This window comes from Nothobranchius furzeri, chromosome 19, assembly GCF_043380555.1.
Source record: "Nothobranchius furzeri strain GRZ-AD chromosome 19, NfurGRZ-RIMD1, whole genome shotgun sequence".
In the NCBI taxonomy this organism is placed as follows: Eukaryota; Metazoa; Chordata; class Actinopteri; order Cyprinodontiformes; family Nothobranchiidae; genus Nothobranchius; species Nothobranchius furzeri.
Window position 1 is genome coordinate 16,634,932 of NC_091759.1, and position 14,179 is coordinate 16,649,110.

At 45.9% G+C, this 14,179-nt stretch overlaps 1 protein-coding gene across 1 annotated transcript in view; it reads right to left on the reverse strand.

The window, feature by feature from the left end:
- Positions 1-10,748, reverse strand: part of oprd1a (opioid receptor, delta 1a) — a 38,972-nt gene extending 28,224 nt beyond the window's left edge. Inside the window, exon 1 of the mRNA XM_015941929.3 lies at positions 10,251-10,748. Coding sequence (XP_015797415.1) covers positions 10,251-10,489 — 239 coding nt within the window. The 5' untranslated portion in view covers positions 10,490-10,748. The remainder of the gene's footprint in view (positions 1-10,250) is intronic.
- Between the last annotated feature and the right edge of the window lie 3,431 nt (positions 10,749-14,179).

Sequence of the window (14,179 nt, forward strand, 5' to 3'; positions counted from 1 at the left end):
ATGTCTGAGTGCAAAGCATGATGGTTCATTTTAGCTGATTTATGCAAAAGATTCATTAAAAAACTATTTCATATAAATATTTGCAGACAAATTCACATGTAAACCTTTTTGACCGTAAACCTCTATAGTTCTATGGTGGATACCAAACATGTTCATGAAGTTCTTTGCACACAATCCTGCTCTCATTAAGCAATTGCAGCAGTTTTATTCTTGACATTTTCAGGACCTTCGAGAATTAGCTGTTTCAAGGCTCTGTTATTTTAAGAAAACAAGCAGGATTTGGCCACACCCACCCCACCCCACTCAAGCTGCTATTAGCTGAAAAGCTCTGATATCCAGGAGGGGCTTGGAGTAGAACCACTGCTCCTCCAGGTGTGAGGTGGTCCTATGCCAATTTTTGTCACATCACAAATGGGGACTTATTGACTGTTTAAAATCCACACACTAAAAGAAAACGGATGGATGGATTTTTTATTCCACATTCGGGTTGTTTATAGAAGCAGTAGAAACACACACAACAGCACAAAAGGGTTTAAAAGGTGGGGTTTGCATAATATGGCCCATTTAAAACACCCAGATGGAGTTATAGGATGAGTTCCTTCCTCAAAAACATATCAAAGTCCATCCAATACATGTCTACTGCCCTCTGGTGGAGGATATACAATATTCTACAGGAGGAAAGAGACATTTTTATTTCATTTTTATTATTATTATAAACAAATAACTGCATCACAGATCATCATTCTGATGTAATATTAAGATTATTCAATAAATATTTCCTTTTTAAACTGATGAAAATATTTTTCTTTTAATTGTTTATTTTTTATGTGTTGACCTGGCATTTCTGGTCATTTGTTAATAAAAGTACCCCTGTTCATCTTTCAGTTCTCCATTTGGATCATTTCATTGGCTCATTTTAAATTGAAACCATTGAAAACAAACTCCAAGTTTGGCTCATTCCCAACAGATATTAAGCAGGAAGGTGAAGGAGATGAAAGCTGGGAGATACAAGGGGCCTCCAGCACAACAGAGTAGACCATCCCCAGAGATGTTTTCCATTGGCTATCAGATCAAGGGCTATTAAGAGTGCAAAAGCATAATATGATGTGAGGACCCATGCAGATCCTGCTATAAATAGGGTTCCTGTGCATTTTTGTGTTTTGACCAAGCGTTTGTCTGATTTCTAAGATCTAAAATTCATGATGTTTTGCTCATTTGGATGCAGCCCGGGGAGAACAGCCTTCTCACGGATGATTTAAATCAGGCAAAGCAACAGATATAAAACTGTTTACCAGTTAATTTTTTCAGTAATTTATTTATGTCATTTAAATCTTTTTCTTGTAAAGCAATGAAATTGTAACTATTTTGGAAATTTAGCCTTTTCTTTACCGATTTCATTCATACAGTTGGCTTTAAATGTATCATCTACTCCAGTTTATCATTATTACCTACAGCTTAATGAAGGGTATTTTCAGAGGTACTCATATTCTTTCGTATTAGTTATAGTTATTTGGCATTTAGAGTTATTAGTAATTGGTCAGAGTTTAGTTCCCCAATAATCATTGATTTGCTCGGTTCTCCTTGTTCCAGCATCTTTCTTTACCAATTTCAACAATTACTAATTTCTCAAAAGGCACAAAAATCCATATAAGCAAAACTTAAAATGATTAACAGTTTACAGGGAGTGCAGAATTATTAGGCAAATGAGTATTTTGTCCACATCATCCTCTTCATGCATGTTGTCTTACTCCAAGCTGTATAGGCTCGAAAGCCTACTACCAATTAAGCATATTACGTGATGTGCATCTCTGTAATGAGAAGGGGTGTGGTCTAATGACATCACCACCCTATATCAGGTATGCATAATTATTAGGCAACTTCCTTTCCTTTGGCAAAATGGGTCAAAAGAAGGACTTGACAGGCTCAGAAAAGTCAAAAATAGTGAGATATCTTGCAGAGGCATGCAGCAGTCTTAAAATTGCAAAGCTTCTGAAGCGTGATCATCGAACAATCAAGCGTTTCATTCAAAATAGTCAACAGGGTCGCAAGAAGCGTGTGGACAAACCAAGGCGCAAAATAACTGCCCATGAACTGAGAAAAGTCAAGCGTGCAGCTGCCATGATGCCACTTGCCACCAGTTTGGCCATATTTCAGAGCTGCAACATCACTGGAGTGCCCAAAAGCACAAGGTGTGCAATACTCAGAGACGTGGCCAAGGTAAGAAAGGCTGAAAGACGACCACCACTGAACAAGACACACAAGCTGAAACGTCAAGACCGGGCCAAGAAATATCTCCAGACTGATTTTTCTAAGGTTTTATGGACTGATGAAATGAGAGTGAGTCTTGATGGGCCAGATGGATGGGCCCGTGGCTGGATTGGTAAAGGGCAGAGAGCTCCAGTCCGACTCAGATGCCAGCAAGGTGGAGGTGGAGTACTGGTTTGGGCTGGTATCATCAAAGATGAGCTTGTGGGGCCTTTTCGGGTTGAGGATGGAGTCGAGCTCAACTCCCAGTCCTACTGCCAGTTTCTGGAAGACACCTTCTTCAAGGAGTGGTACAGGAAGAAGTCTGCATCCTTCAAGAAAAACATGATGTTCATGCAGGACAATGCTCCATCACACGCGTCCAAGTACTCCACAGCGTTGCTGGCAAGAAAGGGTATAAAAGAAGAAAAACCAATGACATGGCCTCCTTGTTCACCTGATCTGAACCCCATTGAGAACCTGTGGTCCATCATCAAATGTGAGATTTACAAGGAGGGAAACAGTACACCTCTCTGAACCGTGTCTGGGAGGCTGTGGTTGCTGCTGCACGCAATGTTGATGGTGAACAGATCAAAACACTGACAGGATCCATGGATGGCAGGCTTTTGAGTGTCCTTGCAAAGAAAGGTGGCTATATTGGTCGCTGATTTGTTTTTGTATTGTTTTTGAATGTCAGAAATGTATATTTGGGAATGTGGAGATGGTATATTGGTTTCACTGGTAAAAATAAATAATTGAAATGGGTATATATTTGTTTTTTGTTAAGTTGCCTAATAATTATGCACAGTAATTGTTGTGTGGTGAGGTGAGTACTCCTCCATCTCCATAACATCTTTGAGTTCTTCATTTCAGGAGAGGGAGCTCACCAGCTGCGGGGTATCAGTAACCAGTGGCAGCTGCAGCTCCTCAGGTCATCCACAGCAGAGCTCTATTTAAGAGGAGAGGGAACCACTACACAGCGCTGGATGATTAGCTACTCACGGTAGTATCTGGCCTCTCGTTCTAGGAAGCTTGGTGTCTACGCTGATAATTGGCTGATTCAGTTCTTGGAAATTTCTTGGATTATTCTTGGACTCTTGTGTTGGATTTTTTGGACTCAAGTTTGTATTTTCTCTCCAGGATTATTGGACAATCTTCCCTGACGCTCTGGGTTTGTTGGATCTGATCCTCCATCCAAGAAGCGGAACCAGTACAGGATTACTCACCTGGAAGGAACCATTACCTACCTGGACTTCACAGTTCGCCTCTCCTCTTATCCTCTGCCACCCAGCCTGGCTCCCTCTCCTGGACTCACCCCTTCACTCCATCTGCCCTCCTCAACCTCCTCCACCTGCAGGACTTTGGACTCTCTCTGGCTCCAGCTGTCTGGGTTTATTCCAGGGACACTTTTTGTTAGATTCCTGTAATAAATGTGTTTTGAACTTTCCACCCTTTCTTGTGATGATTCTTCATGTCGTGGGTTAAACACATTCCCAGGAACATGACAGAATCATCCAGCCAAAACACTAACCCCATGGAATCATCACTAACCGCTTTTGGCTCCAGGTTAACTCAGCAGGAACAGGCCCTACCAGTATTACTGGAGCAGCTCCAGGTAGTGAATCAAAGATCGCAACAGCTGGAGGTCATGATCCGTCAACTCCAACAGGGTCTCACCCCGCTCCAGGCAAAGAACCCCTCTCTGGAAGGCGCCTCCACCTCCCAAGGACACCCTGCTGTTCCTGAACTCAACGCTGAAGGGGCCGCTGCCCCGGAACCCACCTACTTCCGCGCCGCCCCTGCGCCACCTGCTCAGACTTACAGCGGGGAATTCGAGGAGTGCCACAGTTTCCTCCTACAGTGTAGGTTGGCGTTTGCTCGATCTCCAGGTGCTTTCCAGACTGAGGTTAGTGGAATTTCTTATATTGTTGGACTGCTACGTGGGAAGGCTTTACGGTGGGCAGAGGCTAAGAGCCACAACCCTGCCTTTTTGGCAGGTCCCTTGGAGGCCTTCCTGGCAGATTTTACACAGACTTTTGGCTCTGACGTGTCCCCCATGGATATAAGCAGGAGGCTATGGACGCTGTCTCAAGGGCAGAGGACGGTGGCAGAGATGATCCTAGACTTCCGAACGCTGGCTGCTCGATCCGCCTGGAACGATGGAGCTCTCATTGCCGAGAGTTTTCCTCTCCACTGTCGCTTTATGCTTGCTTGGTATGAGGATTGCTGTATAGTCACTGACACTAGTCAGTGACTTGATGCAATTTGCTGGGTTCCTTATATAGGAAAAATTATTTCTGATTGGCTTAATGAACTGACCTGAATTGGAATTTTTATTATGTGAAGTGCCTTGAGACGACTCTTGTCGTGATTTGGCGCTATATAAATAAACTTGAATTGAATTGAATTTTACGGAGGCCCTAAACAGCCGCATCAGGAACCAGCTCGCTATGTGCCCAGAACCTCAGTCCCTGGAGGGCTTGATCAAGCTGGCCATCTCCCTCGATAAGAGACACTGGGAGCTCCACGTACCTACTTCTGCACCGGCGATCAGATCAAGTCGAGTGGTGGAGGGCCGGTCGGGGTCAGCAAGTCATTCCCCACCGGAGGTTCTCGCCCCGGAGGAACCCATGCAACTAGGGAAGCCAGGAGGAGCGTGAACATCGTATGAGGTCGGGTCTTTGCATGTACTGTGGGGGGTCTGGGCATTTTGCTAGAACCTGCCCGGTTCTGGTAAAAGGGGGTGCCCACCGGTAAAGTCGGGACTACTGGTGGGCAATCAGAACTCTGAAGGTTCCCGTAGTGTTTTACCTTGTTATATGTTAATGCTAAACAGTTTCCGGTAGATGCATTATTGGACTCAGGATGTGAGCAGTCTTTGATTGACACAGAGCTGGTGCGTCAGCGGGGAATTCCCACGACCCGGCTCTCCAGTCCTCTCGCGGTAGCGGCTCTGGATGGACGCAGCCTAACCACCATCACGCATCGGACGGTCCCGGTAAGACTCAGGGTGTCGGGAAATCACTTGGAAGAAATAGTGTTCTTTGTTTTTCCCTCCCTGCAGACAGCATTAGTACTGGGTCACCCTTGGCTCCTCCGTCACAATCCCCAGGTGAACTGGGAGACGGGAAGCATGGAGGGGTGGAGTCCGAGATGCTCCCTGTCCTGCCTCGGAGCTGCTTCCCCTGACAGCAGCGTGTCCTGATCGCCGCCAGCAGAGGAGATAGATTTGTCCAACGTACCCCAGGAGTATCATGACCTCGCTCAGGTATTCAGTAAAGACAGAGCTACTTCTCTTCCTCCACACAGGCCCTTTGACTGTAGTATAGAACAGCTGCCTGGAGCTCCTCTTCCCAGCAGTCGTCTCTACCAACTCTCCAGACCTGAGCAGGAGAGTATGGAGACCTACATACAGGAGTCTCTGGCCGCCGGACTCATTCGTCCCTCTTCCTCTTCCCTGGGCGCGGGATTCTTTTTTGTCCCGAAGAAGGAAGGTACCCTCAGACCTTGTATAGACTATAGAGGGCTTAACCAGATCACCATAAATAATAAATACCCGCTGCCTTTACTCAGTTCGACCTTCGAGCCTGTACAGAACGCGCAGGTGTTTAGCTGCCTGGATCTTAGGAATGCGTACCACTTGGTGCGCATCAGGCAAGGGGATGAGTGGAAGACGGCTTTTAAGACACCTATAGGACATTTTGAATATTTAGTTATGCCTTTTGGGTTAACTAACGCTCCTGCGGTGTTCCAGGCGCTGGTAAATTCTGTGTTGGGCGATTTCTTGAACAAGTTTGTGACTGTGTACTTAGATGACATTTTGATTTTCTTCTGAGGACTCTGCACAGCATGTGAAACATGTAAGAGCGGTTCTCCAGCGGTTATTGGAGAATCTCTTACATGTCAAAGCAGAGAAATGTTTTTTTCATGTTCCTCAGGTCAAGTTTCTCAGGTTCATTGTGGAACACGGGAGACTCCGAGCGGCTCCGGAGAAGGTCAGCGGGGTCACGGAGTGGCCTACCCCCTCATCCTGGAAGCAGCTACAGCGTTTCCTCGGCTTCGCAAACTTTTACCGGCGCTTCATTAAAGGATACAGCCAGGTAGCTGCACCTCTGACTAACTTAACTTCTGTGAAACGCCCATTTGTCTGGTCCCCAGAAGCCGAGGCTGCTTTCCAGGAACTTAAGAGGCGCTTCACAGACGCTCCGGTACTCCACAGACCGGATCCCCAGAGACAGTTCGTGCTGGAGGTGGATGCATCTGACACCGGGGTGGGGGCGGTCCTATCACAGGTAGCACCCGAGGATAATAAGCTTCACCCCTGTGCCGTTTTCTCCAGACGGCTGTCCCCGACAGAGAGCCGTTTTCACGTGGGACACCGGGAGCTGCTCGCAGTGAAACTCGCAATCGAGGAATGGAGGCATTGGTTGGAAGGAGCGGAAACGCCGTTCCTTATCTGGACTGATCACAAGAACTTGATTTATTTGAAGGAAGCTAAGCATCTTAATCCCCGCCAGTTTAGGTGGTTGTTGTTTTTCTCTCGCTTCAACTTCCAGATCTCCTATCGCCCTGGTTCTAAGAACACTAAACCCGATGCCCTGTCCAGACTGTACACACCAGACCAAGAGCCCGAGCCCGAACCCATCCTCCCTTCATCATGTGTGGTGGGTGGGGTCACCTGGGAGATTTGGGACAGGGTGTTAGAGGCACTTAAGACCGAGTCTGGCCCAAAGGGGCCTCCGGGAAGGCTATTCGTTCCTCAGGCGCTTAGGGGACAGGTCATCCATTGGGCACACACGGGGAGATTTTCCATTCATCCGGGCATAGGTCGCACCCTAGCCCTTATCAAACAGACCTTCTGGTGGCCCTCCATGTACAGGGACGTTAAGAACTATATTTCTGCATGTCGTGTGTGCTCAGCAAAAGGGGGACCACCGAGCCCCAGCTGGGCTCCTCTGTCCCCTTCCCAGTCCGTCACGTCCTTGGTCACACATTGCGCTTGACTTCGTAGTAGGTCTTCCAAAATTTCAGGGGTTCACATGTATTATGACAGTGGTTGACAGATTTTCCAAGGCGTGTCATTTGGTACCTCTTAAAGGCCTCCCTCCTTCGACCGTTACTGCCAAGCTCCTCGTGAAGCATGTTTTTAGACTGCATGGTATTCCCACAGAGATTCTATCAGACCGGGGTCCCCAGTTCGTGGCTCGGGTCTGGAAGGAGTTTGCAGGGGCTCTGGGCGCCAGGGTCGCCCTCACTTCCGGTCACCATCCTCAGACCAATGGGCAGAGTGAGCGTATGAATCAAGAACTGGGCGCCATGCTGCGTTGTGTCTGCTCCTCCCAGCCTACCGCCTGGAGCACACATCTAGCATGGATTGAGTATGCTCACAACTGTCATGTATCCACCTCCACAGGTGAGTCACCGTTCGAAGCGTCACTGGGTTACCAACCCTCACTGTTTCCACAGCAGGCCTCGGTTTCAGTCTCCATCCCGCAGTTTCTCAGGGGGGCCAGACGGGCATGGGCCGCTACCCGGGCGGCTTTGGAGCGTACTGCTGCCAGAAACAAGCAGCTGGCGGATCGACACCATCATCCCACCCCGCTGTACTCTCCTGGACAGGACGTTTGGCTGTCTTCCGGGGACATCCCGCTCAAGGCCTCTTCTAGGAAGCTCACTCCCAGGTACATCGGTCCCTTCAAGATCCTGGATACACCCACTCCCTCCACGGTCAGGCTGGACCTCCCCAGGAACATGAAGGTACACCCCATTTTTCACATCTCCTTGGTGAAGCCCATTGTATCCAGTCCTCTGTGCCCCACTCCTGCACCTCCGCCGCCGGCCCGGCTCTACAAGGGTGGGTTGGTCTACACCGTCCGGAGGATCCTCGACTCCCGACCCCGCGGTCGTGGAGTCCAGTACCTGGTCGACTGGGAGGGGTATGGCCCGGAGGAGCACTCCTGGGTCCCGCGCTCCTTCATCGAGGACCCTGACCTCGAGTATGAGGAGGCGGTTGCTAGGATGCCAGGTGGCATCCGTTGAGGGGGGGGGCACTGTTGTGCGGTGGGGTGAGTACTCCATCTCTATAACATCTTTGAGTTCTTCATTTCAGGAGAGGGAGCTCACCAGCTGCGGGGTATCAGTAATCAGTGGCAGCTGCAGCTCCTCAGGTCATCCACAGCAGAGCTCTATTTAAGAGGAGAGGGAACCACTACACAGCGCTGGATGATTAGCTACTCACGGTAGTATCTGGCCTCTCGTTCTAGGAAGCTTGGTGTCTACGCTGATAATTGGCTGATACAGTTCTTGGAAATTTCTTGGATTATTCTTGGACTCTTGTGTTGGATTTTTTGGACTCAAGTTTGTATTTTCTCTCCAGGATTATTGGACAATCTTCCCTGACGCTCTGGGTTTGTTGGATCTGATCCTCCATCCAAGAAGCGGAACCAGTACAGGATTACTCACCTGGAAAGAACCATTACCTACCTGGACTTCACGGTTCGCCTCTCCTCTTATCCTCTGCCACCCCGCCTGGCTCCCTCTCCTGGACTCACCCCTTCACTCCATCTGCCCTCCTCGACCTCCTCCACCTGCAGGACTTTGGACTCTCTCTGGCTCCAGCTGTTTGGGTTTATTCCAGGGACACTTTTTGTTAGATTCCTCTAATAAATTGTTTTGAACTTTCCACCCTTTCTTGTGATGATTCTTCATGTCGTGGGTTAAACACATTCCCAGGAACTTGACAGTAATAGTCACCTGCACACACAGATATCCCCCTAAAATAGCTAAAACTAAAAACAAACTAAAAACTACTTCCAAAAACATTCAGCTTTGATATTGAGTTTTTTGGGTTCACTGAGAACATGGTTGTTGTTCAATAATAACATTATTCCTCAAAAATACAACTTGCCTAATAATTCTGCACTCCCTGTAATAATTTGGCTATAACTGAGCTGTTTAGTTTAGTTTCTCTGCCTCGTTTGGCTCGTTAGCCCAGGGTTAGGGTTTCTGTTGTTGCCTCCATCCTTCTCTCGCTGGCCCTTTCTCCTCCGTGTCTTGAGTGCTTTGTTTCCCTGTTTTTTTGTTGTTTTTTTGCTCTGACCTCTTAATGCTTAATGAGGGAGCAAATTTCATTAGAATGTTAGTCTTTCGCCTCTGTTGAACTTAAAAACAAACCACCAGTGATTTTGACTGTTTGCCCCCATAAATCTACCTTTTTCTGCCCTGCAGTTATTGCCTCATGTCTATATCTGCTGACTGAGTTATTGTAAATTAAGTGCTGCTATTATGATTTGCTGCCCAACACTTAAAATTGCTTTGGGTGAGAACCGAGGAACACAAAATAAGGTTGTATTGATTTACGTGTCACAGGAAAATTACTGAGGATCATCACAGATGGTAAATTTGGTTTATTTATTTATTATGTAAGTTTTATTACGTTAGTGGAAATGGCATGCATAATTTAATGTATTTTCTTTCTTTACATGAGTGGTGTTGACTATGGTTTAGAATTAAATTTAAAAGTCTATTTGATCACTTATCACACCTTTTAAAGTGCCAATTTATACAAATTAAAGGTGCAATCCTTACAAAAAAACTTTTTAATGATAAACACACACCCTGCAGCAGATTTGACATGTTGCATCTGGACCAACAACTTTCACCATCTTCGGTGTAAAACCTGAACCAGAAGCTATTATTTTTAATTGTAAAACGGACATTTGGATGCAGAGTTAGCTGAATAATAAAGAGAAAACCCCACTGGGGGTCAGTTCTTGGAACAATAAGGATGACAATGTACTCAATCAATAAATTTTTCTATTAATTGAAATAAATGTTTTCATGGAGAAATAAATAACGTTGTAATTGTCTTAAAACGATTGTTCAGGTTTTAAGAAAATAAGTCATTATTTCTGAGGCACTTTTATTACTGAGAGGATCGAGGATGAAACGCGCGTAAAACAAATCAATACCAACTTTAATTTCATGTAATTGTCTCCTGTATTTACCTGACCACCCCGTACATAACAAGGACGTTTCCCAGCAGTCCCACGACGCAGATGACGGAGTAGAGCGCAGTGATGGACACGGCCATGACCATCGCCCCTGCGCTCCTCGCCGAAGCCTGCTGCTCGGTGGAGTTGCGCGTGGAGCCGCTCTCCTCGTCCGGGAATGTTACGTTGAAGGGGATGACGGAGTAAAGGTCACCCAGAGACAGCTGAGCTCCCGGGACCGTGAATGTCTCCATTCCCGAAGTTAAATAATAAAAATAAACTTGAGTCTTTTCTGCGTAAGCGTGACTTACAGCGAAAACACGGAGCTTTCTCCAGAGCAGAGAGCGTTGCTGTTTTAATCCAAGTGCTAGATGGAAATCTGCCGTATAAGCGACCTGCTCTCGGGGCGCGCTCCAGCCCAGTGAGCGTCTCCTATACCCTCCGCATCTATTAGACACAGCGCAGCATCTCTCCGTGCGCCAACGTCAAGTCTCCGCAAATGGTCACCGGAACAGCAAGGAGGTGAAACTATAACTGTCAGACATCTGGAGCAAATTCATTTGATCTCATCTATTCAAGATAAATTCGTTTTTGGTGAAGCTATTTACATCCTTGATCGCTTTGACAGTTTTATTCTCCGTCCAGAAAATACATTACTGACATATTCACTTATTTATAATACAGATGACAAAATTTTAGACGCAATTTCTTTTTTATTCTATTCATATTTTGAGAAAATCAAATGTCTGTTTTTCCTAATGTCTCATAAAAGTTAACTAAAAAAGTGCAAATATAATACCTTACAGGAGACACAAGGACACTTTTTTCTTAACCTGTGGTCAGTGACAAACATGTTTATGTTGTTTGCACTAGATCCCTCTCACATAAAGCATCTCAGTAGTTATATTCTTGACAGTTTCAGTACCTTCCAGAAAAAAACAAGCTGGAGCTGGCCTTGCTCACCCCTCCCCCATTCAGGCTGCTATAAACTGAGAAGCTCCATTATCTGGGATTAGCTTGGAGTAGCTAGAGTTGCTGCTGCTCCGTAGGAGGGTCCTAGAGGGTGTGCGGTATTTCGCCCTACCAGTATATGGCTTTGTGGGCTCGGAGAAGGCATTTGACTGTGTCCTTTGGGGAATCCTGTGGTATTCCGAGAGTGTGGGGTAACAGGCCATGATGAATGCCAGAGCTTGGTCCGCATTGCCGGCAGTAAGTCTGGCTGATTCCCGGTGAGAGTTTGACTTTGCCAAGGCTGTCCTTCATCACTGATTTTGTTCATAACTCTAATGGACAGCTTTTCTAGGTGCAGCCAAGGTGTTGAGGGGTCCTTCTTGGTGGCTTGTGGATCAGCTCTCTGCTTTTTGTAGACAATGTGGTCAGTGGCAGCTGGCCAGTAGAGGGCGATAGGGCGTCGCCCTCCCAGTTTTCCCCAGTATTTTAATTTTTATTTAAATAAATAAATAAATAAATAAAATTAACAATAATCACATATTCTAAGTTAATTGTGTGTTTTGTAACAAAAACAAATCATATATATATATATATATATATATATATAGATATATATCTATATCTATATATATATATATATATATATATATATATATATATATATATATATATATATATTTGTATATATATATATTGGTCAGAAGCTCTCTGCCGAGCTGTGGAGCCGACAGAAAGGCTGTGGGCTGTGTTTCAATCGCCCAAACAGCACGAAAGCAGTCCGCCAATTGCTGACAAGAAAATCAAACGGTAGGAATGGGAATGTATCCAATCAGCGTCAACGTTGTTTCAGAAGCATGATGGGCGATAGAGCTACCGCCAAAGGCTTTCGTTGCTGTTCGGTAGAACTCGGAGAGTCTCGACTACTCAGCACGTTGTTGGTCGTGACGCAGATGGACACCAGTGATACAAGCAGCATGGATACCGGATCTCAGCAGCCGCTGAATTCAGTTCGGTCTCTTCTCCAGTATCCGTTCGAGAGGAGAACTATGGTGGAAAAACTTAATGTCAAAGAGCTTGTACCAGATCAGCCCGACGTAAAGATAAGCCAGCAGGAGGAGGAGAGAGGTAAACTGTACACACCAGGCTTCTGGGAAGGCTTGGCTAGCTGGATGCAATCACGCTAATGCATTATTTTGCTTTTCGTGTTTGTTATTCAAAACGACTGGGACAGATAAGGCATGGATTGAGTCAGGAGTTACGGACATGAAACATTTTTCTGAGAAGGTGAAGAAACACGAGTCATCCCGGGCGCACATGGACAACACGGTGAAGCTAGCTATGCTAGGCAGAGCTAACATTGCCATGCAGCTAGAGACGAGGGACGCAGGCTTGCAGTGAAGAAACACAATGAAGAAGTGGATCAGAACCGGCACATTTTGTCCAAGAGAGAGATGTCAACACAGTGTATGAGCACAAGGATGACCTCCTCACATTTTTCCAGATGATCAGAGACTCAGATGACTTTGATCCAATCACTGAGAGAGAGGCAGGAGGCTTTGTGAGAATGCTGGAGGAAGAAGATTTCGGCTTTCTGCTGGCATTGTGTCACAAGATCATGCACATGTGGACATGCTGTTCAACCAGCTGCAGAAGAGGAACATTGACTCTGTCTCCATCACAGGGGTCATCCAGAGCTTCACCAACAGTATGCAAAAGATCAGGTACATACTTGTTTATTTAATATTATTGTGATGAAATTCTCCAGTATGTTAGTTTCACAAACAGTAATGTGGATGTGGACCATATATGATCATGTTATTTTATGTGCAATTTAATGCAGTATTTTTCAACCTTGGTCTGCAAGGCAGCGTGCCAATAGTCAGACACACGTGGATTAATCCCTTTGTCCAATAATGTAAGACAGGAAATAAAAGAGCTGTGCTTAATTCAGGAAATAGTGGAGTTGTGCACAAAGCTCAGAAAGCACAAGTTTGTTTAACCCTTACCCAACGTTTAAATTTTCTAACGTTAAAGTCATTGGAGCACAAAAATGCACTTAGAAAGCTTCCCATAGAAATATTATATAATATTTCATAAGTCCCAATTTTTTTTACATGAATTTCATCCTTGGCTTCAGCCCTAACAAAATATAATAAAACATGTGTGTGTTTCTCAGATTTAACCCCTTCATTGCTAGGTTTATTAGCAAAACCCGAAGTTTGAAAACTGTACAAAAAAAATGAAAAAATCAAATCATTTTTTGTGTGTTATGTCCAGATGACCTTTTTTGTGGGTAAGTTGTCACAGCCTTGGAGTGTCACAAATAGGCATAAAAATATCTTTTGCTTACTTTGTAGTTTTTGTGTGATGTCATATTTTCTAAAATACTCACGTTAGTCATTAGGGCACAAAAAAGGCACTTACAAAGATGGCCAGTTGAACACTTTATTAAAGCACACGAACAAAAAAAAGTGTGTGTGTGTGTGTGTGTGTGTGTGTGTGTGTGTGTGTGTATGTGTGTGTGCGTGTGTGTGCGTGTGTGTGTGTGTGTGTGTGTGTGTGTGTGTGTGTGTGTGTGTGTGTGTGTGTGAGAGAGAGAGAGAAACACACAGGGGAGTGAGCTAACAGCTGCAGGCTTCGCACACAACTGTTGAGTGCTCCTTGCACACAGCCTGTCCACATGCTTGGCAAAAGCGTGCATGCACGCTCCTCTTCCCCCTGCAAAGGTGGCATTTTTTCTTTGTCTGCTCCTGGGCTGGAGCTGTCTGCTTGCTGCTGCACCTGCAACCAAGCTGCAGCGCTGCTGGACCGCGGCAAGCGAGTGCGCCTCGCCTGGGCTGGTCTCACCATGGAGCTCCCAAGCTCCTGCAAGAACAGCCTTCGGCATATGCTCCTCTTCTGCTGGTTCCAGGCCGGTTCCACAAACAGCCACAGGACCAGGGCATTGTAGGCGCTCACATCTAACATGTTGCAGAAGAGCGACATGGGCCAAC